Below are 25750 nucleotides of genomic sequence, written 5' to 3'. Positions count from 1 at the left end.
GGATTATCCTGGAAAGTTTCAGGCCTCATCCTGTTTAGCTTATACAGTATATTATAACATTTATTTTTAGGGCCAAATTTTTTAAATGGCCTCCAATTTTCCTCCTATGGTCAATTGTGAGTGCAGCATTTTGTGCACGAGTTTAGACTTCTAAGTACCAACTCTAAGAGGCTAATTAATTAAGATGAGCAATTATCAGCAGGAGAAAAAAAAACTTTTGTAGTGATAATCAAGATGGCCCATTTCAGACAGTTGGACAAGAAGGTATGAGGATACTTGACATGGGGAAATAGATTCAATGTGTGTAATGGCTCAGCCATTCCCAGTTTCTATTCAAGCCTAAATTGATGGTATCTAGTTTGCATATTAATTCAAGTTCAGCAGTTTCTCGTTGGAGTCTGTTTTTGAAGCTTTTCTGTTGCAAGATTGCCACCTTTAAGTCTGTTACTGAGTGACCAGACAGGTTAAAGTGTTCTCCTACTGGTTTTTGAATGTTATGATTCCTGATGTCAGATTTGTGTCCATTTATTCTTTTGCGTAGAGCTGTCCGGTGTGGCCAAAGTACATGGCAGAGGGGCGTTGCTGGCACATGATGGCATATATCACATTGGTAGATGTGCAGGTGAACGAGCCCCTGATGGCGTGGCTGATGTGATTTGGTCCTATGATGATGTCACTTGTATAGATATGTGGACAGAGTTGGCATCGGGCTTTGTTGCAAGGTTAAGTTCCTGGGTTAGTGTTTTTGTTCTGTGGTGTTCTGTGGTGTGTGGTTGCTGGTTCCAACCTGAAGCAAATACTCACCAGCAACCACACACCAAAGAACAAAAATATTCTATGATTATCACTACAAAAGTTTTTTTTCTCCTGCTGATAAATGCTTAATTAATTAGCATCTTAGAGTTGGTAGGGCAACTCCCACCTTTTCATGTTCTCTGTATGTGTATATATATCTCCTTACTATATGTTCCATTCTATGCATCCGATGAAGTGAGCTGTAGCCCACGAAAGCTTATGCTCAAATGAATTTGTTAGTCTCTAAGGTGCCACAAGTACTCCTGTTCTTTTTGCGGATACAGACTAACACGGCTGCTACTCTGAAACCTGAAACTCTGAAAATAATAGTCATACCTAGCACTTTTCATTTTCTGCACTTACTCTGGCACTTGCTCTGTTTTACTTCTCATGGAGTCCTGTTGACCTTGTCCCTCCTCATTGCTTGCCTGCTGGTGAATCCATAATCCTGGAATAAGTTGCTGCTCAAAGTGAGTAAAGGTTACAGGCCTGGGCCCCAAATAAGCAACCACTTATATTATTTTGTGCCAGCGAAATCAAGGAACAGTTTCATACCAGCATACTGTCAGGTGCATGACCCTGCTCCGGACCTTGATTAGAGAAAACAGTAAGCAAATTGACGTCTTCTCCTTCCACCTAACAAAAGCATTGGGGAAATGTATATTTGGAATTCACGGAGCTATGTGGAGCCACCCCAGTCCAGTGGGTGGAAATTTCTGTGGGATATTAAAGTGGTCAAAAGGGGCAGGGACAATAGACTAAGGCCTGGTCTACACTGGGGGGAGGGGGAGAATCGATCTAAGTTACGTAGCTGAAGTCAGCGTACTTATATCGACTTACCATGGTTTCTTCACCACGGTGAGTCGTCTGCTGCCGCTCCACCGTCGGCTCCGCCTGCACCTCTCGTGGAAGTGGAGTACAGGAGTCGACGGGAGAGCATTCAGGGATTGATTTATCGCGATTTATCGCGTCTAGACTAGACGCAATAAATCGACCCCTGCTGGATCAATTGCTGCCCGCCGATCCGGCGGGTAGTGTAGACATACCTTAATTGTGACTTCTTTGTTTGCATGGCAGTAAATTCCTTACTGAGGCATGATCATCACCCATCATGCTGGCCTTTCAGTGTGACAGTCCAGGAGACAGGTGAATTGAAATGTGAGCCAAGGGGAGGACCCACATTTGATAAAACGATTTCCATTTCAAAAGGCACTGTGATCAAAATGTCTTTTCAGACAATTTTGTGTTGTTTCCTACCGTGATGTGGTGCTTCAAAGGGAATATGCTGGCCCCATCACTCTCAGTCACTTTTCAGTCTTGGTTACTGCAGGCAGATACCAGAGCAAAAACATTAGCAGCTGGATGAAAAGTTTGAGCCACTTGTTTTGCATTTTTAGCCATTTGCAATAATTAAATATAAAACAGTGTCTGCATCACGTTGAGTTTGTGGCACAAATGGACAAAATCCAGGAAATGTCAAGGGAAATGCAATGTTCTGTCATGAAGTTATGCCATTTGCTTCGTTCCTACCACAGTGACGTCACTAGAAGAACACAGCCATCCTAATCGAGAGGTGGTTAGGTAATAAAAACCAGATACACAAATATGTTTGTGAATGAAAGCGTGTTTTGTGGTTCACTATCATTCACAAGATTGCGTTTTTACCTATTTGGAAGTATCCAAACAGCTAGTTTGTAGTCATGTTTGTAGGGTAGTCATGAAAATGTTCACAAGTCACAAAAGTTTCACAGGTTTTAACACAAATCTTTATTCATCCAAAAATTCATACTTGGCAGGTGTTGTTTGGTATCCATTATTTAAAAATCTATGTATTAAAAAAAAATTGTCATCCAATCACGAAGTAGAAACAATACCACATGGCATAGGTGCGCAATGGGGACCTGATCCTGACGGGGGCGCCTAGAGGTTACTGTAATATAAATATTGAACAATAATGATGATTAAAAACAGAGGGCGCTATTGATCTGCTGAAGTTGCTGTTGAATGTGGCTTAAAGTTTCTCTTCGGCCTTGTCTTCGCTGCTAAAAAAGCTGTGGGGTTTCTTACCTCGGGGTAACTAATTCGCATGAACTATGCTGAAGTAAAACCACAGCGAAGACAAGGCATCTTAGTTTTACCATGAGGTTGAGGTAAACTCTCTGAGATCAACTCAACAGGGAGTGGGGTGAAGAGCTGACTGTATGATAGCTCATGTGCATTAAGATAACCCACAGTAAAAAAAATGCATCTTTTTTAGCAGTGAAGACAAGACATATGTTTCAGCATGGAAAACACTGTTTCAATCCTCACAGACTTCAAAGGAAGCAAGGGGAATTCATGAGAGCCTGATTATCATAGTATAATCACATTACTGGAGAGATTAGAGGCACTTTGCTGTGTCTTTGTGAGTTTAGTGACATGCCAGAGCCATCTTCAAGTGCTATTAAAATCTTCCTTGTGAGATGCTAAGTAAATAGAAATATTTTACTCATTGGGATTAGAACACAGAGAACACATTTAATTCCCTCATCAAAGTGACCCAGACAAGACAAGACTTGCAGAAGGGTCCATGCTGTCTCCACTGGACACATTTATCAAATTGGATAGCTAGGAAAATATATTTGTTTAAACGGTAATTTCATATCAGTTCAAGAGTTGCACATTTAGGGGTAGAATTCCACACTCATGTAATGATGTGAAGAGTTACACCAAGCGAAGGCATCACAGCAGTGTTTGAAGAAACCTTGATTCACTTAGCATTGCTGTATCTGAGTTAATAGATGACCGCTTGATTACAAAGGTGATGTGCCCGTTTTTCAGCATATATTTCAGCTGTGTTGCCTTTACATCATCATCTGGCCTTCAATTCAGAGCATGCCATTGATGTTTGCCTCCGATTGAAAATGAGGTCAGAAGAGAGACTGCAAAGCCGTTTCAGATCACAGTCTACCCCCTTGTAAATGTTACAGTTCCCACACAGAAAAGGTAGAAAATATTAAACAGCTGGTACACTTGACCTCAGCCAAAAGACCAAGAAGAAGCAATTGTGACACAAGGGTGAGGGTCTAAAACTGTAAAAAAAATCTGTCCCTGTAATGAAGAAAGATCATGGGGTATGTGGTGAGATGATCCATCTGGGATGGGAAAGGAAACTGGAAAGCTTTAAAAAATTAATGGAAAAATATTTTTAAAATCCCAGATTAACAACAGGTTAAAATGACAAACAAATATATTTTTTAAATAAACCACAAAACCTTTTTCCTGCCAAGGCCTGGGGTCAGGGTTCCTTATGCCTCCAGCAACAGTTGCTGAGAATGGTACTCAGTAGGGAGCTGCATTCCTTACTTTGTTCCAGGCAGTTAGTAATGGTTACAACACTTGCAAGGGAAACACAGAATCTGAACACAGGTCCTAGAAGGTAAGTAAAAGAGGAAGTGATTTAATTTTTAAAATTTTTGTCAAACTATATATTTATAAATTTAGACCAAATTCTTTGCTGAAATAACCCTATTTAATTTAGCTGTGTTTGCCAGCTGATAATATGGCCCTAAATGTCTACACGTGTATAAAGTGCAAACGATATTGGGTTTAAAACTGTATTTGTCTCTTTTGGATTATCTCTGAATTGCCTGAATAGATACTACAAAATGGTAACACGAATCTCTGTTTTTGAGTATACAGTTGCCAAGATTATTTTATCAGGACTCCCAATTTTATGCAAGAAGTTCCCATGTCCGTTCACTCACCAGGTTGAACTGGCCTTCCAATCTTCTATAATCACCTTTGTATGAGTGATATTAACAAGGGAGGGCTAGCTCAGTGGTTTGAGCATTAGCTTGCTAAACCCAGGGTTGTGAGTTCAATCCTTGAGGGGGGCCATTTAGGGATCTGGGGGCAAAAATCTGTTTGAGGATTAGTCCTGCTTTGAGCAGGGGGTTGGACTTGATGTCCCTTCCAACCCTGATATTCTGTGATTCTAAGTGTTTTCTTAACAACTATCCTCTAATGCCAGCAGTTTAAATGGGAATGTTTTACTCTCAACTGGTTGTGCTTTTACCTGCCTTCAGTAGATTTATTTTCTGGGCACGAACTTGAAGAGGCACAGCACCTGCAGGAAGTTCATATTTATTGTTGACACTTGTGAGGCACTAGCATCAATGTGTGTGTCCCTTTTTGATTGAAAAAAAGAGAATTGCAAAGAGAATGGACTATGCTTATCAATATAGAAGAACCTTGGCCTATATGATCAGCCTATGTTGTTCTTAAATACAGCTTTGCAAAATTCTCAAGACCTTAGCGAGTTCCTGACTTGATTTTAAAGTTTACCTCAAATAACCAGACCAGCATGTGAATTATCTTGTTGATTTCATATACTAATATTCATTGCAGCTAGAACTAAAGCATGTTTTCTTTTATTTTAAATATTGTTCCAACTGGGAGACAATACTAGTTAATGAAAGGAGATTGTCTTTAACCTTATTTTTGTGAATATTTTGTGTCATTGCATGACAGACACTCCACTTTTTAAAAACAGTCTTTAGATTTGGGGAAATGTAACACATACTACAGAATGTTGATACACATCTTCAGTCTTCTGCAAGTAACATGAGAATACCTGCAGTAAGCTCCGTAAGCAGTTACAGATAAGTGGATTCAGATTTGGTGCTTAATTTGTGCCAGAGCTTGGCAGGATTGAGCCCTGGCACCTCTGGGCTTGGCAGTTCATAGCCCTGGCACCTGTTTGCTGCATCAGTTATGAATGTAAAAAAATTGCTTGAGCCCAGCACCTAATTGCTTAATTAATTACAAATTAAGCACCCTTCAGTTTACACACACTCATACAAGACTGCTCTGCATAACTCAGCCTTTGTTGTGATTTCTGTGGTGATATCAGAACAATAAAAGATGTTAAACTGTGTATTTGTCTCTGCAGTTTTAAAAAAGTTTGCCATCTTTTGGTAATGTTTAGTTACTGCATTATTTCCCCTGCTAATGGAGCCATTGTGGGGCTCTGGTTGCACAAATTGTGTCTGAACACAGATCACAAATATCATGTATTGTTTACACCGTCAAATTGCCACCAGAGTAACACTTTCTTTTGAACTGTAAATTAGTTTTCAAAAATGCTGCATGTTCTTGAGAATTAAGTGGAAAAGTTTGTTGGCTACTACAAAATAACATTATCTGCATGAGAAAGAGGAAATGGACAAATATGTTTTATTTTTATAATATTATTTTGTAGTGGCTCATGCATATAGCTGGCTTAATCATTTTCCTGCCATTGCAGGGGCCTTGAGCATTGGTGCCCCTTGCAGCTCCGTCCCTCCTGTTCTCTGCCTGTGGCACATCATAGTTTAGTCTCCTGTGGGCTGTCATACATTGGTCTTCTTTTCAGCTGTTGGATTTAACATGCAGGCGCTGGCTGCTGTTGGTGGTTTATGACAAACAGGAGGTCAGACTGATGATTTGGTGGTCCCTTCTGGCCATAAACTCTATGACTCAAATATGCTGTTGTGGCTGCATAAGCAATTACGGTCTGAACCCTTTTTTCCAGTCTAATTTGTAGATGTGATCTCAGCCAGAGTTTGGGCAGATGAGCCTCAGTGTGGGAAGCAACTTTTTTTTCAAAATGGTTTAACTTTTATCAGCACAAAAATACATATAGGGCTTCAACATGCAAAGTGCTGCCTATTTTGGCCCCGGCCAGCAAAGCAGTTATGCACATGCTTAACTTTGTCTCATTATTTCTTTGTGTCCCCCATGTATCTGTCTGTATCTAGCTGTTGTCTCTTGTCTTATGCTTAGATTGTAAGCTCTTTGGGGGCAGGGACCATCTTTTTGTTCTGGTACAGCACCTAGCACGATGGGGTCCTAGTCCCCTTGAATTAAGTGGAGTGACTCCTACTTTACACTGGAGTATTTGAACAAAGAATTGGGCCAGTAGTATTTATCAGATTGGTCAGCTGCCAGATCAGAGTTCAGCATTCTGCATATCCCCTGCAGGAGATGATGATATTGCAGCTGCCTAAAGCTTTTGCAGGACAAACATTATGCTCTGTGTTTTCTTTTTATGTAAACCCTACAGAAGGTGAACACTTCCCTGGAAAACGGCATTCATGGCCTTTCTCTTCCTAAAGTTAGTCAGGATAGGAACAATGATGGTGCATAAGGTCTAGGGGGCATGACCTAAAATCCACGTATTGTCTACCAAGCAACAGGAGAGGACATTGGAGTCCCCACCGATCTTGAGCCAAGTATGGTGATAGTCTAACATCAATGTGTTTTCTGAGTGCAAGTCTTCTGATTGCATGTGACCCATGCAAGACTAAGCATTGTATTGCATTTCCTGGTGTCCCTCTGTTGTGTTTGATACCTTTTCAAGTACAGAAGTTTTGTACCTATCTTTAAAGCTTGGAACTGGAGGGGTTAACCTCATCTAAAAGTAGTCATCCTGATTTCAAATGCCATCCTCCTCCATTGTTCCTACCACCTGATGAATTGCCAGAAGTCCTCCTGGAAAAGTAGGGTGTCTCATTATTTGTGTAATTCACTCTTTACGCTTCAGTCTACATTGTCTGAAATACTTCTGGTGAGTATTATAACCAATAATGTACAGGGGAACCTTCAGAGATCTTTCCTGATCTGCCTACAGTCCTCTGGCCAGTGTTGTTATATTTGAGACATGCAGGGCATTTGTGAAGCATGGAAAATTTGACTTATCTCTTACTGTAACCCTTTCAGGGTCGACCGGGACCTATTGGGAACCAAGGACCTATAGGTGCTCCAGGATTTACTGGGCAAGAAGGTTTGGCAGGGGCAAAAGGTGAGAGAGGGGCAGTGGGCTCTCCAGGATCAGCTGGACTGAAAGGAGATAAGGTAGGTTCAGTAAGTGCTTTCCTCTTTTTCCCTGCAGTAGATGTGATCACAGCAGCTCTTTATGAGTGAATAAAAATAGTGCTGGACTATCTCACTGCTGTTAAGTGGATATACTATTTGAGAAACATCTCCAGAGGAACCACTGTGTTTAGTCTGAGGGTGACAATCTTGGTCGCTGAATTATACAGGCTAGTATATACAGTCCAGCCTGTCATCTTCTGTTGGCTGATTCACAGCAAAATGGGCTTCAACATTGCATGTGGAGTCTTTTGTTTTACGTAACCATCAGAATGTATTTTGCCCTGATATAAGTCACAAGAAGAGATGAAAGAAGGGTGGGGCATTACTGGGATACCCCTAGAGGGAAATGTAACTGCCTTGCCTGTTTCAGACAGGCAGACCCTACCAAAGTTAAGTGAATGATCATCATGTTGGGAGGTGAAATTCTGTGTTGGAAGGTGCAAAGTAATGCACAATGAGGGAATAATATATAAATTACTTCTGCATCTTACCATGTTCTAAATTAACTGTAATAACGTCGTAAAAAGACTGGAGCATTATTGAACTCAGTGAAAACATCTTCTGAAAGGGCAGCCATGGCCAAAATAGCAAACACAATTATAAGCTATATAAGGAATGGAATGGAACATAATACAGAAGATATTATCATGCCACTAGTGAGCAGTTCTGTCACCCCAGCTCAAAAGGGACAGAGCAGAAACAGAGGGCGTTCAGAGACAGGTGATGAGAATGAAACAAGACATGACCAAACCCTCATATTAAGAGAGATTGAAAAGATTGGGACTGTTTACCTTAGAGAGGAAACGAGTAAGGATTCAGAATAATGACTGGGGTAGAGAAGGCAGAGAGGGCACGGCTATTCAGCCTTTCTCCTAAGACAAGAATAAGGGGACATTCGGTGAAACTGAAAAGCAAAACCTTCAAAACTGAGCAGAGGATATACTCCACCCCCCTTCCCACAGTGCACAAGTGTCCTGTGGAACTCATTGCTCCAAGGTGTTGCTGAGTCTGAGGTGGGCAGGATTCAAAACAAGGATAAAAAGAACATCCAGAATTTGAACAATAAGGGCTAAAACAATAATCAAGAGTTCTGGAAGAGAGAAACTCCCCTGCTTTAGGGCAGAAGCCAGCCTCTGACTATCAAGGATTAGGAAGAAACTTTCCCTGAGGGACGCTTATCCTGGAGCTGCCTGCTTTGCACCTTCAATTGAAGCAGCAAATATTGGCCACTATTGAACCACGTGTCCGCTCCGGGATAGCTGTTCCTATTATAGACCTTTTCTTTGACTATGGAGGTACATGCAACATCCAGCAGCTCTAACAAGTTGGCAGAGACAAGACAACGTTATTCAGTTGGAACAGATGCAGGAGTTATGTAAATTAATGTAATGTTTTGCATATTTCTCAGCTGGCAACACCTGAGAATAATGGTATAGGCTGGTACAGACAAAATCGCAGATCCAATTGTAATATTTCTTGAAACATTTGTGAGGCCAGGATTTAATCTGTATCGAAAGCCATGTATTATTAGCCTGGCATCACACTGTGCCCCAGAGGTGCAATAACAATTTGTTTCACTTTTAATATACTGAGTGAAAACATTTTGGGGGCATTAATTTGGCAGCCTGTCTGCTGAGCATCCTCAGTTCCCATCTCATTGACTGCAATGAAAATGAAGGAGCCTGGGTGCCTCGTATGAGACGTTGTACTCCTTTCACTGAGGATATTTGATCATCCACCCTCCCAAGATGTAGAGTAAAAGAGTTACCTGGGTGATATATGGTACTATATAAAGAATAAAATGGGTGTGACTGACGCACAGGCTTGTCCAAGTAAAGTATTACTTGTGCCCTCTTTCCTTTAGGGTCCAATGGGAGTTCCTGGATTTCAAGGCATCAATGGAATTCCGGTGAGTTTTTGTGTGTAAATATTTAAATATAAGGCAATTGCATTTGAGCACAGAGACAGCATGTGCAAGGACACAATGCCAGGTTCATCCCAAACCTTTTCTATAATATTTATTATAATAATTTTAATGTAATTATTTTACCACTTTGTCTTCTGTCTGGGGTAAAAGGGGAGGATTGATTAGACTCCATAGGCACTCCATGTCATTCTGTAAGGGACTCAGATACCTTGATGGTGAGTATCAGATAAATGGACATTTGCAAGGGATACATCCGTGTTGTATAAGAACGAGAACTGAATCTGAGGCATGTTTGCATCTATAATTCAGCTTCACCAATGTTCGAAGGTATTCACATCCGACATTTTAGTTCAGAACTATTTCTAGTAAAGTCTTGTTGCAAGTGAAACTGCTAAATTGGAGTTGAGAGTCCCTACAGACAGGGCCGGCTCCAGGCACCAGCCCACCAAGCTTGTGCTTGGGGCGGCACCTGGAGGGGGGCGGCGCGGCGCAGTGCTCCGGCTCCGGCCGCCGGGGAGAGCGGAGCCCCGGCCGGGCTCGCCGCCCTCCTCCCGGCGCTCTGGCCGCCGGGGAGAGCGGCCCGCGGCCGGGCTCGGCACCCTCCCCTGCCGGCTCCGGGGGTGCGGGGGGGTGGCGGGAGGCTTTTTTGCCTGGGGCGGCAAAAAAGCCAGAGCCGGCCCTGCCTACAGAGATTCTTTGCTTCCCATACCTGGGGCTAATTAGTTCTAATTTGGATCTGGGCTGGCCAGAACATTTTGCCAATAAAACAGGAAAGAGGCAGCTACAGCTTTTTCCAGATAATGGAACCAAATACAAACTCTCCCCAGCTTATCCATTATATTTGGTTTCTTTTTCTTTAGAACTTGACAGAGAACTTGAATTTTTTTTGTCAAAAAATTGTTTTCTATCAAACTGAATTTTCATCATAAATTCAAAATCCAGAATATTTTGACCTGCTCCACTCTGTTTTCTTGCAGCTCTTCTTGCATAGATGTCTTCCAGGTCCCTTCCTTATTTGTTCTGGCTTTGTAGTGTTTTTTTTTTTTTTAAATTAATGCAGACTACCCCATTCTAGTCTTTTCTCTCTCTACATTATTTGGTTCACTCTGCATTTTTTCCCTTTCTGCATTCTAATTCTCTTCTGTTCTTTGTTGATTTTTTCCATCTTCTGTGTCCTTCCTTCTCCTCCACCATGTGTTTTCTCCCTCATTCTCTTTTCTAGAATTGATTAAATACTCAAAAAACTGACAGTTTCTGAAAATGTTTGTTGGAAATGTGCAGTTGGGACCATGTGGGCTAGCTGTGCTCTGCGCCCTGCTGTCCCACCCAAGTTCCTCTCCCTGCCTTTACCGATTTTTTTCTTTTCTCCTTCCCCTGCTCATCTTTTGCCTGCTTTCTGTGCTCTTCTGCTCCCTTGCCACTGTTTTTCTTTTCTTTTTCCATCAGCCAATCTTCAAAATGTAACAAGACTGAGCTGTTCCCATAATATTGAATATAATTGAACACACTGTGGGAACAAGCTGTTCTCAGGGTGTTTTTTCAAATAAGGCTCTGGGGAGTGGGAATTCCCAACATGGGAGAGGGCGATACTGTTGTGGAGAGTGCCAGGTAGCTGGCAGCTACAGACATTCCAAGCAAAGGCTAGGGGAGTTAGACAAAGGGGATTTGAAACCTCATGCCTGTCTGGATCTGATCTGTTTTCTTTACAGCATCCTGCAGGTGGGTGAGTGGGAGGAGGCTGATTTTGCTCATTGTGAACACAGATTCAAGAGTATGGCCCTTCTTCCTCTGAACTTCAGACTGGATTGGAGCCATCTTTCCCTTACAGCTGCAGAGAAGGGGCAGTGGAAACTTTAAAAGCAGTGCATTTCGTTTTCATTCTTGCTGCTGAGATAAATGGCTCCTTTTCATGGTGAAAATAGAGAATCCTGCTGCTTGGGAAAATATGTATAGTTCTCCAGTATTATTGTAATCACATTTCAGGATAGGGAAAAGCTTAAACTTGCTGTGAAATACATATCTACATTCATTATCTAGGGGGTGTGTGTGTGTGTGTGTGTGTGTGTGTGTGTGTGTGTGTGTGTGTGTGTAAAAAATACATTGCTCTGTGCACAAGAGTTAACACCATAACCACGCTTCTGATTATGGTGTGTGGGCAGGAGGGTGTGTGTTTTATCAGTACTCCAGGGGTTTGCCCAAAGGGGACTCCTAATGGTGACCCTGTGGTGGCTAGCTGAGGTCGCCTGTGAAATGTTGATAGCAGGTAAATCATGGTGTTGCAGTTGGGCTGATGCATGCCTTTGATCTAGTACATACAGCAGCCGCATGTGTTTATTAATTGTTAGCCTTAGACAGATTGTAGAAAAGGCTCTTAAGTCCTCCTCTCTACTGTATATGTTTAATTTTTCCCATGGGGATTAGATTCAAACACATCCCTGGCAACGGTTTGGAAATAGAGATAGAAGATTTATATGGTTTTAGCTGAGTATACAGTACTCTAAAAGGAAATGTTTCTACAAGACGTGAGTCATTGTCTGTGCCAGGAAACACAGACCTGGGCAGCAAGAGACTATATTTTGATCTTGGCACTGGTCAGAAATGGTCCCTTTGCTCTCTAATGATAAATGAAGCTGCTTATTAAATTAGTTTTGCATTCACTCTTGAGTGCATCTGTTTCCCTCTTCTTTTAAACATTTGTTGAGCTCTCCTGTTGAGATCGCCTTTGCACTAAGTCTGTCTGATTTAGAAAGTAACGGTCCCACAAGGACTCCTCGTTGTTTTTGCTGATACAGACTAACACGGCTACCACTCTGAAACCTGATTTAGAAAGCACGCTCTTCAGAATCACAGTGTTAGGGGGGAGAGAGAGACAGAGAAAGCAGGGCTCTAGTGGGTTTGGAGGAACCGGTTCCCTTTTCCCAGGGAACTGTTCCCTTTATGACACCCGCCCCACACACACACACTCTGTGTTAGCATGAGCCTGCGAATCATCCACCCTGCCATGCCATAATTACAGATTAAAGTTCTCCTGACTTAGTCTGTTGAGGTACCTGTTCCCTTTGTGCTGAGCTGGCAGATCTGGCAAAGCATGTGATAGCCGGAATTAGAGAAGGAGAGAGCAGTGAAAACAATTAGTCACAATTTTTCAGGCCAAACGAGCTCTGTTGATCAGTGGGGAAAAGATCTCGTTTAAGGCTAGATCTGGAGATGATGGGTACCTGCACCGCTCAGTGAAGTTAGAGAGTTGTGGGTGCATCTCTCAAGATCAGGCCCTTAGAACAGGATGTCATAAATTAACTAAGAATACAGATTAGCCAGAAGGTAGGGAATCCTAGGCTTTTCACAGTCCGAAGGGAATGTATAATGTGTATGTGTGATGCTTTTTCAGAAGAGGCTTTAACTATCTGACGTGGACATTATGGAGACTAATGCTGCTATTTAAATTCCAAGTGCCAACACCTTGGTATTGTGTCACTGCCTGCCGTTTACTTCACTCTACTTGTGCTAGTTGCATGCACTGTCCCTTTTCTATAGGGAGAAGGAAGGCATTAAAACAGTACTACACCAGTGCCTGATCCCTTCTACGTAGGGCCAGATTCTGCCCTGAATTACGTCTGTACTATCCCATTGCTTCAAGTTAGTGAAGCTAGTCCAGGTTTATGATGGAGTGAATGAGATCAGAATCTGGCTCATCCAGTACAGAAGGTGTTAATAGGATGCTATGATAGAAATGAAAAGACCGCTTACAAAACTTACAAAACCCTTCCTGTCCCCACAAAAGCAATGTGTCCCATGGGATAATTGCTGTATGAATCAATAGCATGTGTTGGGTTTGAAAATAAGAGCAGTCATGACCCAGTGTTTGTATTTCATTACAGAGCAGCACATTGACATAAGATATCTTACAGCCAAGCTGGAGATAAGCAAATTAACAGTGATTAGAGTGTTTTATTTTTTAAAAGATTATTTTGCGGGGAGCATAATGTTGTTGTATGAACTGTGGTCTGGGGCCTTGTCTATACATAAACTTTTGCAAGGTTTAATTAAACTGGTTTAGGTATAGTAATGCAAAACCCTGTGTGGACACTCTTATTTCCCTTGCATGGTGTCAAGTATCAGAGGGGTAGCCATGTTAATCTGTATCCACAAAAACAATGAGGAGTCCGGTGGCACCTTAAAGACTAACAGATTTATTTGGGCATTAGCTTTCTTGGGTAAAAAACCCACTTCTTCAGATGCATGGAGTGAAAATTACAGATGCAGGCATAAATATACTGACGCATGAAGAGAAGGGGGTGAGGGGTTTGGGGTGCAGGAGGTTGCTCCAGGTTGGGGGGTGGGGCTGAGTGATATGGAGTGTGGGAGGGGGCTATGGGTTGAGGCAGGGGGTTGGGGTGCAGGAGGGGTCAGGGGTCTGGGGTGGGGCTGGGGATAAGGGGCTCCAGGTTTGGGAGGCTCAGAGCTGTGGCAGGGGGTTGGGGTGTGGGGGGGGCAGCACGCGGAGCCCCGTGGCCCCCCCATCTAGTAGCTGGACCTGCTGGCTGCTCCCGGGGCATAGCGTGGTGCCCCAGGACAGGTAGGGACTAGCCTGCCTTAGCGCCGCAGCACCGCTGACTGGACCTTTAGCGGCCCGGTCGGTGGTGCTGACTGGAGCTGCCAGGGTCCCTTTTCGACCGGGTGTTCCGGTAGAAAACCAGACACCTGGTCACCCTAAGTGAGGCATGAGACTGAAAATTATGTGAATTTGGCTCCAATGGTCAAGCATGAAGAATGCAGGGTTCTGTAGCTTATTTTTCACTTCCCTTGGATGTGTCATTAATGTATCTAATGTTGCACCATAAAGATGAATCTTCAGGATGAATTGAAAATGGCTTGTGAAATGGTTCAGGGCTAGGGCCGTGGAGGCAGACAGAGCTGTTAAATATGTACTGCTCCCCTTCCGGTCACACAATGCTGCCTCTGAATGGCACAAATCTCATTCCTGTGGGAAGAAGGATGGAATAAGGAGACACTTAATACCCTGGCATGTTCTTTGATTGATGGTTCTGCCTGCCCTTGTATTGTCCACACAAACCCATATGTCACTCCACTGTAGTTAATGGAGCTACCGCCGTGTAAAACTGGCGTGAGATCAGAATCAGGCTCATTTCCCTGGCTATTAACTGACCATTACAATGACTTTTGTTAAAGGCAATTAGTTAAAGGCTTTCAGGTCAGTGAAATAATTTGAACGTAGAAGAGTTTGGAATTGTCAGTGCGCAGCATTGCTGGGCCTATTCCTGCTCTAACTTTTATACGTTCAACGCCCCCGATGGCAACTAGGACTTACAAACCGCTGTGCACTGGGCCCATTGCCTGCTGTTTCCTACCAAATGTGCTGTAGTGCTTGCACTGTGCTGGAGTAATGTAGAATGAATACCACCCTGCTAGGACCCCACAAACACAAGATGTTTGTGATTCTAGTGACACCATCCCAGGGAGACAGGTTTTAATTAATAATCAAATAAATTAAGCTAAGGGCTTTGCAGTCAGGTTCCAAAGTGGAGAGTGCAGGCTGATTAAGCTCTTAAAATTTTATTAAGATGATGCTAAAAAAAAAATTGTGAACAGAGTTTGAGCATAGAAGTTTCTGGTTATCAGGGAATAACATACAGATTATCGAGGGTGCAAAGTTTGGCTTAAGATCAGGTGGCATGAGGAATACATAATCTGCAATATCCCCGATTGAGGGTAAAAGGTTGATGGGTCAAAGTACAGACATTGAGATATGAGGGTATGAAGTTCATAGAGTGATTGTGTTTGGGTGTGGAGTATAATGAGTGGATATGATGATGAGGATGGATTGACCCTCATTTGGTGAGATTTAATGTTTAGGGAGTTTATGGTTCCAGTTCATATGATCCAACCGAGAAGGTCACTTGGTCCCTTTCTCGTAGTGGGAGAATGATGTCACTCTGGCTCACGCCTCCTGGTACTGTCGGTGGCCGGTGATCTGCTCGATGTAGATGTCTGCAGGCTTGACTTCCTTTGCAGGTGGGGGGAAGCTGCCACGCGGCAGAACTCAAGGGTGAACCCTAGATGTTCAGCCTGTCTTCATGTTGCACTGTAATGTGGTAGACAATGGGACTTGGGGGACAATATTTTTAATGCTAAAATACTGTGTGTAATTCATTCTCTCTCTCTCTCTCTCTCTCTTTCATACAGGGCCACCCCGGCCAGCCAGGGCCCAGAGGTTTTCCTGGCCTTGATGGCTGCAATGGTTCTATTGGGAGTCCTGGCGTTTCAGGGTTGGATGGGTTTCCTGGTACACAGGGGCCACCTGTACGTTCTCAGGCTAACACAGTATTTTCTGGAGCTCTTACTATTTACCAAACGACTCATGAATCCCTGGGGAATGTTGATAGTGTTATTTGAAATCAACTCATGTTGTTTCTAGGTCAGTGGTTCCCAAACTTGGTTTACGGCTTGTTCAAGGTAAGCTCCTGGTGGGCCGCGAGACACTTTGTTTACCTGAGCGTCCGCAGGTATGGCCGCTCGCGGCTCCCAGTGGCAGCGGTTCGTCGTTCCCGGCCAATGGGAGCTGCATAAAGTGGCCCACCGCTTCCCACAGCTCCCATTGGCCAGGAACGGTGAACTGCGGCCACTGGGAGCTGCGAGCGGCCGTTCCTGCGGATGCTCCAGGTAAACAAAGCGTCTCGTGGCCCGCCAGGGGCTTACCCTGAACAAGCTGCGAACCAAGTTTGGGAACCACTGTTCTAGGTGAATTTTTAAAAGAGTAACTATAGAAGATAAAGTTCCTGAAGGTGGGTATGTTGCCACATTAGAATAAACCTTCAATCCCTGACAATCCTGACATGGACTTCAAGGTGAACAGGATCTAGCCTTTATGAGTTTAATTCTGTGAGGTGCTGAACGCTCTGAGGTCCCATTGACTAACCATAGTAGGAATTGGAGGCACTTGCAGGATCAGCCAGAAGGCCCCAATTCAGAAAAGCATTTAAGTGTGTACTTCAGTCCCATTGAGTCAATTGAATTGAATCATGTGCTTAAAGTGAAGCATGCGCTTTAAGCACCTTTCCTGCATATGGATGATTTCATGAACTGTGGTCTAACTCAGGAAATTGAAGTCTTAGGATACTTAGGAAAGATTACCAGCAGTTTAACAAGCTGAACGATTGATTTACTAGGTGTAATTCACGTAGCTGAAGTTGCGTACCTTAGATTGACCCCCACACACACACCCCAGGGTAGACCAGGGCTAACTGTTTGACTAGTATAATTCCACTTGACATCCTAACAGGTACTATAGTCTTGGCTTGCTCGTTTCCATGGTACTGTTGGGAATCCATTAGTGCATTACGCAAGTCTGCATTAATCTATATTTGTTCAACAACATCAGCAAAAAAGACTAATGGTAAAATTTTCAAAAGCATCTAAATCACATTGAAAGTCAATGGGATTGAGGCGCCTTAGTGTGTGAATCACTTTTGAAAATGGGACTAAAACTCTTAAATTACTTAGGCACTTTTTAAAATTTTACCCTAAGCTTTTAAATAAAGCATAAAGATATGAAATTATTTTCACATTGTAGACACAGAATGGGCTGGAAAAATTATCTTACAAACTTTACTCATATGAGTAATCTTAAAATCAGTGGAACTACTTTGCATGAATAAGGCTTAGTCATGTGAATAAGGGGCGAAGGGAAAGAAAATATAGTTGGCAAATACGAGTGACACTATTAATGTCAATACACTGAATCTTTATAAAAAATGTGGTACAAATGTATGCATGTGTTGAAATCTGAAGTTCATAGGACACTGAAAAATCCTAAGCAATATGATCAGATTTAAGCAATGATTTCTAGAGAAGCCAATTTACTCATACATACCGTTCAGATGGCTTTTTTTTAATAATCCTTGTAGGATTATATTTTTGGCCATAATTGCTGCTCTGCTCAGCTATCTTCCTTCAAATTAAATTGGCAGTTAACATGAAATTACCTAAAATAAATCCAATAGGATGATTAAGATTAAGATCAGGTGGCATAACTAGAGCTATAAAATGAATTCATCCTGCATATAACTGCAGTTTCTTCAGTGGAGTTACCCCAGGAATCAGTTTGTCCCATAATGATTAATGGGTCAAAATTAAGTTTAATTCAGTGGTGATTGGTTCAACCCATCACAGAACAGATGAGTGTATGAACAGAGATGTTAATAATAGAGTTACATACTATCAAAGCATATGTTAAAAATACTTAGACTCAGGCCTTGTCTACACTATGGGGGGAGATCGATCTAAGTTACACAACTTCAGCTAGGTGAATAACGTAGCTGAAGTCGACCTTCTTAGATCTACTTACCGCGGGGTCCACACTATGCGATGTTGTCTCCCATCAACTCCCCTTGTGCTTCTCGTTCAGGTGGAGTACAGGAGTCGATGGGAGAGCGATCAGCGGTCAATTTAGCGGGTCAAGACCCACTAAATTGACCGCCAATGCATCGATTGCCGCGTGTCAAACCCCCGATAAGTGTAGACAAGGTTTCAGTTGTCTGAAGGCTCAGAATAAGAGAAAAATCTAAAGTAAATGGGGAGAATACCAGATAAAATTTTTGTAGAGTTTGATTTAATTATAGCATGAAGATGCTTTGGTGTGAGAAGGTAAATATAAAGGGGTAGATCCTCAGCTGGTATAAATGGGCATAGCTCCGTAGAGGAGGATCTGCCACAGTGTATTTTGCTGAAAAACATTTTTTCAAAAATTTTTTATAGAGATTATAGAAAAATAGATTTGTAAATTCACTCTTTTAAAAACAGGGTCGCTTTGGTCCCAAAGGTCCCAAAGGAGATCCTGTGTATGCCGAAGGTGGCCCTAAAGGAAGTAAGGTAAGAATTGTCAACATGCAGGAGAAGACATAGCAGAAGAAACCTACATGTGCTCTGAATGTTACAGGGTATATACTGCAGGTTAAATCACTCACAGTGTTGGGCAAGTTTGTCATGGGTATGCTTGGATGCAGAGGTACAAATTATGGCTTATGAAAGCAGGCCATAGCTTTATTTTTAACAACACAAACATTATTACACCGAAAACCTACAAGTACAGTAACTCCTCGCTTAACATTGTAGTTATGTTCCTGAAAAATGTGACTTTAAGCGAAACGATGTTAAGCTAATCCAATTTCCCCATAAGAATTAATGTAAATGGGGGGGTTAGGTTCCAGGGAAATTTTTTTCACCAGACAAAAGACTATATTATATATATGTATACACAGTATAAGTTTTAAACAAACAATTTAATACTGTACACAGCAATGATGATTGTGAAGCTTGGTTGAGGTGGTGGAGTCAGAGGGTGGAAGAGGGAGGGATATTTCCCAGGGAATGCCTTACTGCTAAATGATGAACTAGCATTCGGCTGAGCTCTCAAGGGTTAACACATGGTTGTTAATGTAGCCTCATATTCTACAAGGCAGCACGAATGGAGGGAGGGGAGACAGCATGGCAGACAGACACACACCCAGTGTGTGTGAGAGAGAGAGAGAGTTGCGCATTGCCCCTTTAAGTATGCTGACCCCACTGTAAGAACATTGCCTTTTTAGATCAGCAAGTTGAGACAGCAGCTGCTGCCTGCAGGCTCCCTCCGTCCTGAACCCTGTCATGTCTCCCCCCGCTCTATGGAAATGGGATAAGTGGGTGGCAGGAGCAGGGGGGAGGGGGACACCCTGATATTAGCCCCCTTCTTTCCTCCCCCCCAGCACAGCAAGCAGGCGGTTCCGGGGAGCAGCTCCAAGGCAGAGGGCAGGAGCAGCACATGGCAGTGGGGGGAGGGACAGCTGAACTGCCGGCACTTGATAGCCTGCTGAGTGGCTGCGCACAGGGAACTTAGGGGAGCGGGGAGCTGATCGGGGGGCTGCCGGTCCACGCTGGTTCCAAGCCCCCACCAGCTAGCTGCAAAGGGCTGCTCTTTCTGCAAGCAGTGGACAAAGCAGGGGGCTGCCAAATGACGTTATAATGGAGCATTGCGCAACTTTAAACGAGCATGTTCCCTAATTGATCAGCAGTGTAACAATGAAACAATGTTAACCGGGACGACTTTAAGTGAGGAGTTACTGTACATAGTCCTTGCAACACAGATGCAAATTGTTTATCCCTCAGCAGGACTAATGTGCACCCACAGAACCGTGCTCACCATGTCCTGTTGTCCCCATATAGTTACCAGACCATTGTTGTAGGGCACGCCTAAGGGCCTGGCACCTCTAATGCCAATTCCTGCACCAGCAGAAACCAACCATCCTCAAACTGAGAATGAGGGACCTCCTGCAGGCTTGTCCTGCCTTGTGTGCAGCAGTGGCAGGAGCTTCTAGATGCAGGAATAACATGGAAGAGACCTTCTGTAGCAGCCACGACCCCTCTGTACATGGTCGACTTCGCTCTCACATTAGGTCTGTTGTGATAAAAAGCCAATGGTAGCCCTTGCCCTTAGAATTACAGAGTGAAATCCTGTGGCAAAAAATCCTATTGACCTCAGTGGGGCCAGGATTTCACCCTGTCTCCATTAGTCAGGTAAAGCCACTGGATCACTGCTGAGCGTGACCAGCAAAATCTCTAGTGTATGTTAGCATTACTCTTGCTGTTGGATTCCAAGCACTGCCCATTATCCCCATTGCTCTTTGCACTGGGATGTACCAACTGGTAAACTGTTATATTCTTCAAACACATTATGGACACGGTCCTGGCCCCAGTGAAGTCGGTGGGAGTTTTGCCACTGACTTTAGTTAGGTCAGGATTTCACCCTATGTGATTAATGAGGAACTGAGATGTTTTATATCTGAGGTAGAATTTTATATCCATAATTTTATTGCCAATGTAATTAACATTTAAACCATGGAATGAAAGAATCTGCTTAGCTTAACATTCAAGGATGTGTGTACATGTGCTCACATGCTCTGATACATACATACATATATTAATTAAAAATAGAATTTTGATTGCACAAAGAATGCCTGAATCTACAAAGGGCTTAATACTTCCAGTGGGGTTCTGAACGGGTTGCATTAAAGCCATAGTGATTTGAAGGCATTCATTACCGTTCTGCATCCAGCCCTCGATATATCAAGTGAGAGAGAGAGAGTGTGTGTGTGTGTGTGTGTGTGTGTGTGTACGTACATACTCTGGTGCTACATAGATACTCGCTACTAATAAGTTACTAGAACTAGTCAAAGTGGGAAAAATGTCACAGAATTTTTTCTCCTTTTTTGGTCAAAGTTTTGAACTTTTCAAGCTTTTCTGACCAGTTCTATCAATTATATACGCTAACTTATTAATTTTTATGAAATAGATAATTATTCATGAATTTAGATGTTCATGGAAAATCACCATCTGAAATGTTAATAGTGAAAGGTACATTTAGCAGTAAGCAGCACTTTTTAAAAAATACTTTTACGAAAATACAATATTGTACTGGTCATTGTACAAATTTGATTTTTCTCAGTGTTGTCTTTGCTGCTCAAACATAAATGAATGTAGTTGCCATGGTTCATGGCTTCTGGACTTCCTTCTCTGTCTGACCCAAATACATATTATTTAAGTATAAATATTTTTCTAATTACATGTGATCTAATATTTACTTACCTAAATATTTCTGTTTATACAAAATATAATGACCATAAATTATATTTTGTTGTTATAATGTATTTTTCATTAATTTATTTTTAATTTTTAGGGTGAAAACGGTCTTCCTGGATTGGATGGGATTTCTGTAAGCTATTTAATTTATTTTTGAAATCATGTTTTTATGAGTATTACTGAAAAGGAAAATAATACTTTAGTTTTTTAGGTCAATTCCCGCACACTATTAATTGTTTGCATTAATCAGCTTAGGCACATTTCTACTCAGTGGTCCAAATTCTGATCTCAGTAACATAAGTGTAAATCCAGAGTAATTCCACTGGCTTTCATTAAATTACTCCAGATTTGCACCATAGCAAAGGAGATTGGATTTTGGCCATACCTGCAGTCAATTTTACATTTAAAACCAAACACCCTTCTAATGCTAAACTCTGTAACAATGATTTTCCAGATAAACAAATGCTGATAATGTCAATGAATTGTCATGTGTTTTAAATTAGATGCATTTTTCCAGGGATATTGTGTATGATTTTAAGACACACCCTGCCATCAGCTTGTCAGGATTTCATGAGGAAAGTCCTACTCATTCTGTAGGCTTTTTAATCTGCTCTTCCTTGCAATTCCCATTCCATCACTGAAGAATTGAAAGGGACATTGCCAAGTAAAATTTGGCCTTGAATTAATATTTTGTAGAAGCAAACTTTTATCAAACATAAGACTAATGGAAATGGTTCCCTTATCTGTCACCATGCACCTCCTACAGTTTTTGGAGGGAAAGTTCCAAAATGGCAGAGCAGTGTCTTTTTAAGAGCCTAGTCTTGTGAAATGCTGAGCATCCTCAGCTCCCAGGGAAGTACGTGAATTTAAAGGTACTCAGCATCTCATCGAAGGTACTTGCTATCTCACGTGACGGACAAAATTAATGTTTGCTTTTGGGGTGAGGGTATTTGCTTTGTTAATGAACAGAAGCCAGTGTTGCATTCTGGTCTGTCTTCTTGTGTCTTAATATTTTCTCATGTATTAAATTAACTGGGATCAGGCATCAGTGAAGGGCCGATAAGAATGGTGACAACTAGTTAAATGGGAGGGTGGGACCTGAAGAGTTGAGTTCCTTAATACATTTCCTAAAACTTTTTCTGATAGGGTCCAAAAGGTTTCCCTGGCCCAGCAGGTTCTGTGGGTCCTATAGGATTGCCAGGTTTGCAGGTAAGGAAACCTTAACCTTTGTATTCAGTGTTGTTAATAAAGTAGTGCTATACACAGGCATTTTTCCACCATTGCCCATTTTCATGTCCCTGAAATTGTTTGTTTTGATTACCTTTGTAAAAATGGTGATTTAGCTATAAAAACCTGTATGGCTGTTAAACCTAAGTGAAAATCATTGCCTCTGAAAATGTAATAAAAACAGGAACGATTTCAAATTTGCAATAATAGGAAAGTTCCACTCACCCTCTTCATCCACCTTGGTGAACCCATTCCAGTGCAGACTCACTGCATGGAACCTAATATTGGGAACAACATATGTAGTTGGTCTTGTAAGTACAAACTGGACAAGACAGCATGACACAACACTCAAAATGGGAGGAGAGGAAGTTGGATCCACTGTAGAGCAAAACTGACCATGTTTATACAAGAAGGGATTGCAAATGCAGCAGCATCACTTTTAAATACAGAATATTTTTGAATTCAGAGTATATTGCAGGCACTAGAGTAAAACTTCTGCTCTTTGTATGGAGTATTGGTCAATAAGGCCCAATCCTGCAAACACATGCATGCTTGAATTTACTAATGTGAGTAGTTCCTACTCATGATAGCAAAACTTTAAGCGTTTGCATGTTCAGGCCTAAATCCCCATGCAATATCCTGAAAAATCACCTTTGAGAGGGATGCATTCAGGAGACGGTTTCAGTTTGGCTCGTGTAAAAATGCAATAAACTGCACAACACCTGTGTCATTTTTGTGAAATGAGTACAATTTGGGGCCATAGATGCTGTAACTAGGGGTGCTGGTGTTGCTACTGCACCCCCTGGCTTGAAGTGGTTTCCATCATATACAGGGTTTATAGTTTGGTTCAATGGCTCTATACAAATTGTTCCAGCACCCCTTTTTGGAGCTGTAGTTTTCTTCAAATTGTTCATTTAAATTTATCACAATGACAATGTGCTTTCCTGGCCACTAAAACCATTGAAGGTCAAAGCCCACTGATGTCAATGGGTCTTGGGTCATCCTCAACTGAGCAGCACCCCAAAATTATGTTAAACACCCAGACTTTTTTACATAGTTTGCATCCAAGTTTAAGTTAAAATAAATAAAATCTTTATCTTGTTCATGTTTAGGGGCCACAGGGTGCAATGGGGCCACCAGGACCAAAAGTGAGTACCTTCCCTTCATGTCTTCTTTTCATACCTGAGTCCTAAAGAGAGAAACTCCAGGTTTTTTGTGGGAGTTTATTATTTTTTATCATTGTTTCTTTTTTCATCCACTTAAATGTAAATATTTTATACCCTTGGATGAAAGATGCTAACCCAGGCCAGGATTTAGCAAAGAACTTATGCGTGTGATTAAGTCCCACTGAAGTCATATGCTTGAGTGTTTTGCTGAATTGTCACCCTAATTGTCGTCGTCGTCATCTTCTTCTTCTTCTTTCTTTATTCATTAATTCTTACGGTTTTTTCCTCAGGGTAACATGGGATTAGGTTTCCAAGGAGAGAAAGGTGAAAAGGTAAGTGGAACTGATTCACTTCTGTAGAGAACTACAAAAATAGTTATCCATATCCTACATGTGCCCACTAGAAATCTCCCCTTCAGACATGAGTCCTCAGCTCTGGCATTGAGAAGTTCACTATGTGTTATTTGGCCCTGTGTTGGTAGTTCTCACAAAGGGGATAAACAAACAGGAGGTGACCTCCCAAGAAGGATTTCTTCTAGGACAGTTACTACCATGGTCAAGAATTCAACCCAGATATACTTAGAAGACAAAATGGAGTCCGAATAGGAGGAGAGCTAAGATTGCAAAGGGAGTGGAGCTAGCGTTTGGGAAGCATTCCTACAGCTGGAAAGGCAGTGGTGGCTAGAGAGCAGAATGAGAGAAAATTCTTCAATGCCCTGATCCCGCATGATGCTGGGCATCTCCTGCCAGGAAGGACTCCACTGAGAGATGATGGCCCTCAGCACCTGTCAGATCCTTATCCTTCGTTCCATTCCATTTCTTAGCTCTCCTGTTAATTTAAGCCCATTTAGCTTGGTGAATATAATGGGTCATATTCTGGACTGACATAAACTCTGTACAGGCCCATTGTCCTTGGTGGGATTTACCTGGCATGCACACAAGTGCAGAACTAGACCCACTAGAGCCTCGCAGGGAGAGATTTTTCAAAAGTGCCCAGCATTGGCCTGACTCTGCTCCCATTGTGGCCAGTGGTAAAATCCCTATTTACCTCAATGGGACCAGAGTCAGGCCAACACTAAGTGCTCTTGAAAATCCCACTCTGCCCAGTTGTTGGGAAGCGTGGGGAGTGATTACGTGATTGGGCTTTTTCCTTCACTTCTCCTCACATCATCTGCTTCATGAGGTTTTGTGTTTGTTACATCCCAGTCTTTCTAGTTGCCTTGCCTTTCTGTCTTTCATTTTCATCTCTTCTGTATCCGGCTTCAGGGCTTTTCTTGTGTATTTTTCTGTTTGTTCGATAACTGACCTTTCTTTTTCTTACATGCTTTTTTACTTCACATTACTTTAATACAATGCATTTGTTCTTGTTAATTGGCAGTCTGACCTTTTGGCTTTCATGGCTAAGCTCCCACATCAGCCTTAGTACCTTATATTGTGCATGCGAGGCCTGAGTTGAGTGGCTTTCAGTGAATCATGGGCCACTCACCTTAGGTCTAAGATGTTCTGCTTACATTAATATCTTCCCCAATTGTCAACAGGGAGATGTCGGGCCAACTGGCCCTGCAGGTCCTCCACCATCCACTGGGATACTAGAGTTCATGGGATTTCCAAAAGGGAAACCAGGAGTAAAGGTTTGTAAACACAACTCTACTGGAAACAATGCTGAATTTTTCCTTTCCTTGATGCTAAGGCTGAGTGAAGCAGCTAGACAATCCTGGGGCTATTCAAATCCCGCATGGATTGGTTCCCGAAGGTGTTTGCAGACTGAACCTTGTGACTTGGTTTGTGAGAGGATAAGAAATGAATTTGTCCCTGCAGGTTCACTTAGAGGGTCAAAATATGGCAGTGAGGGGGGAACATTTCCCTCTTCTTGCCCACACACATGGGCTTTCTCTCTTACTTCAGCCATCTCCGACCTCAGCAAGCCTTGGGGACTCCTGAAGAAAGATTCTTCAAACAGAAATAATTCTCTGTGTAAAGGAATACCTCTGCATCAAAACAAGCAGCAGCCCATTTTCCAAACACTGGGCCTGATCTGATGCTCATTAAAGTGAATGGAGATACTTCCAGTGACTTCAGTGGACAAGGGTGCAGACCCAGCTTTGGCA

The 25750-nt window shown here is 42.3% G+C and overlaps 2 protein-coding genes across 4 annotated transcripts in view; both read left to right on the top strand.

Annotated features, from left to right (window-relative positions):
• The first annotated feature begins 234 nt into the window (after nt 1-234).
• Nucleotides 235-22474, top strand: LOC115271230 (collagen alpha-6(IV) chain-like). Its single transcript, XM_029911874.1, has 7 exons — nt 235-264; nt 7537-7671; nt 9557-9601; nt 15824-15940; nt 18440-18508; nt 21348-21383; nt 22397-22474. Exons 1-7 carry the CDS (start codon nt 235-237, stop codon nt 22472-22474), a joined length of 510 nt encoding a protein of 169 aa, XP_029767734.1.
• Nucleotides 21369-25750, top strand: part of COL4A6 (collagen type IV alpha 6 chain) — a 53001-nt gene continuing 48619 nt past the window's right edge. For all 3 annotated transcript variants that reach the window (XM_029911842.1, XM_029911844.1, XM_029911843.1), the window contains exons 1-5: nt 21369-21383; nt 22397-22459; nt 23590-23625; nt 23934-23975; nt 25181-25273. In XM_029911842.1, the coding sequence (XP_029767702.1) occupies nt 23605-23625; nt 23934-23975; nt 25181-25273 (156 nt within the window). In that variant the 5' untranslated portion in view covers nt 21369-21383; nt 22397-22459; nt 23590-23604. The remainder of the gene's footprint in view (nt 21384-22396; nt 22460-23589; nt 23626-23933; nt 23976-25180; nt 25274-25750) is intronic.

The sequence above is a fragment of the Terrapene carolina genome, unplaced genomic scaffold, assembly GCF_002925995.2.
Source record: "Terrapene carolina triunguis isolate 2854851 unplaced genomic scaffold, T_m_triunguis-2.0 Scaffold131, whole genome shotgun sequence".
Taxonomy (NCBI): Eukaryota; Metazoa; Chordata; order Testudines; family Emydidae; genus Terrapene; species Terrapene triunguis.
The sequence above is the reverse complement of the archived record's forward strand: the minus strand, read 5'-3'. Positions and strand labels throughout refer to the sequence as shown.

What these genes read in the sequence shown, in the direction of transcription:
- LOC115271230 (XM_029911874.1), top strand. Translation starts at nt 235, where the DNA reads ATGGCCCATTTCAGACAGTTGGACAAGAAG. An exon ending in CTGGACTGAAAGGAGATAAG is followed by an intron (nt 7,672 to 9,556) that starts GTAGGTTCAGTA and finishes TCTTTCCTTTAG; the next exon opens with GGTCCAATGGGAGTTCCTGG. An exon ending in AAGGCATCAATGGAATTCCG is followed by an intron (nt 9,602 to 15,823) that starts GTGAGTTTTTGT and finishes TCTTTCATACAG; the next exon opens with GGCCACCCCGGCCAGCCAGG.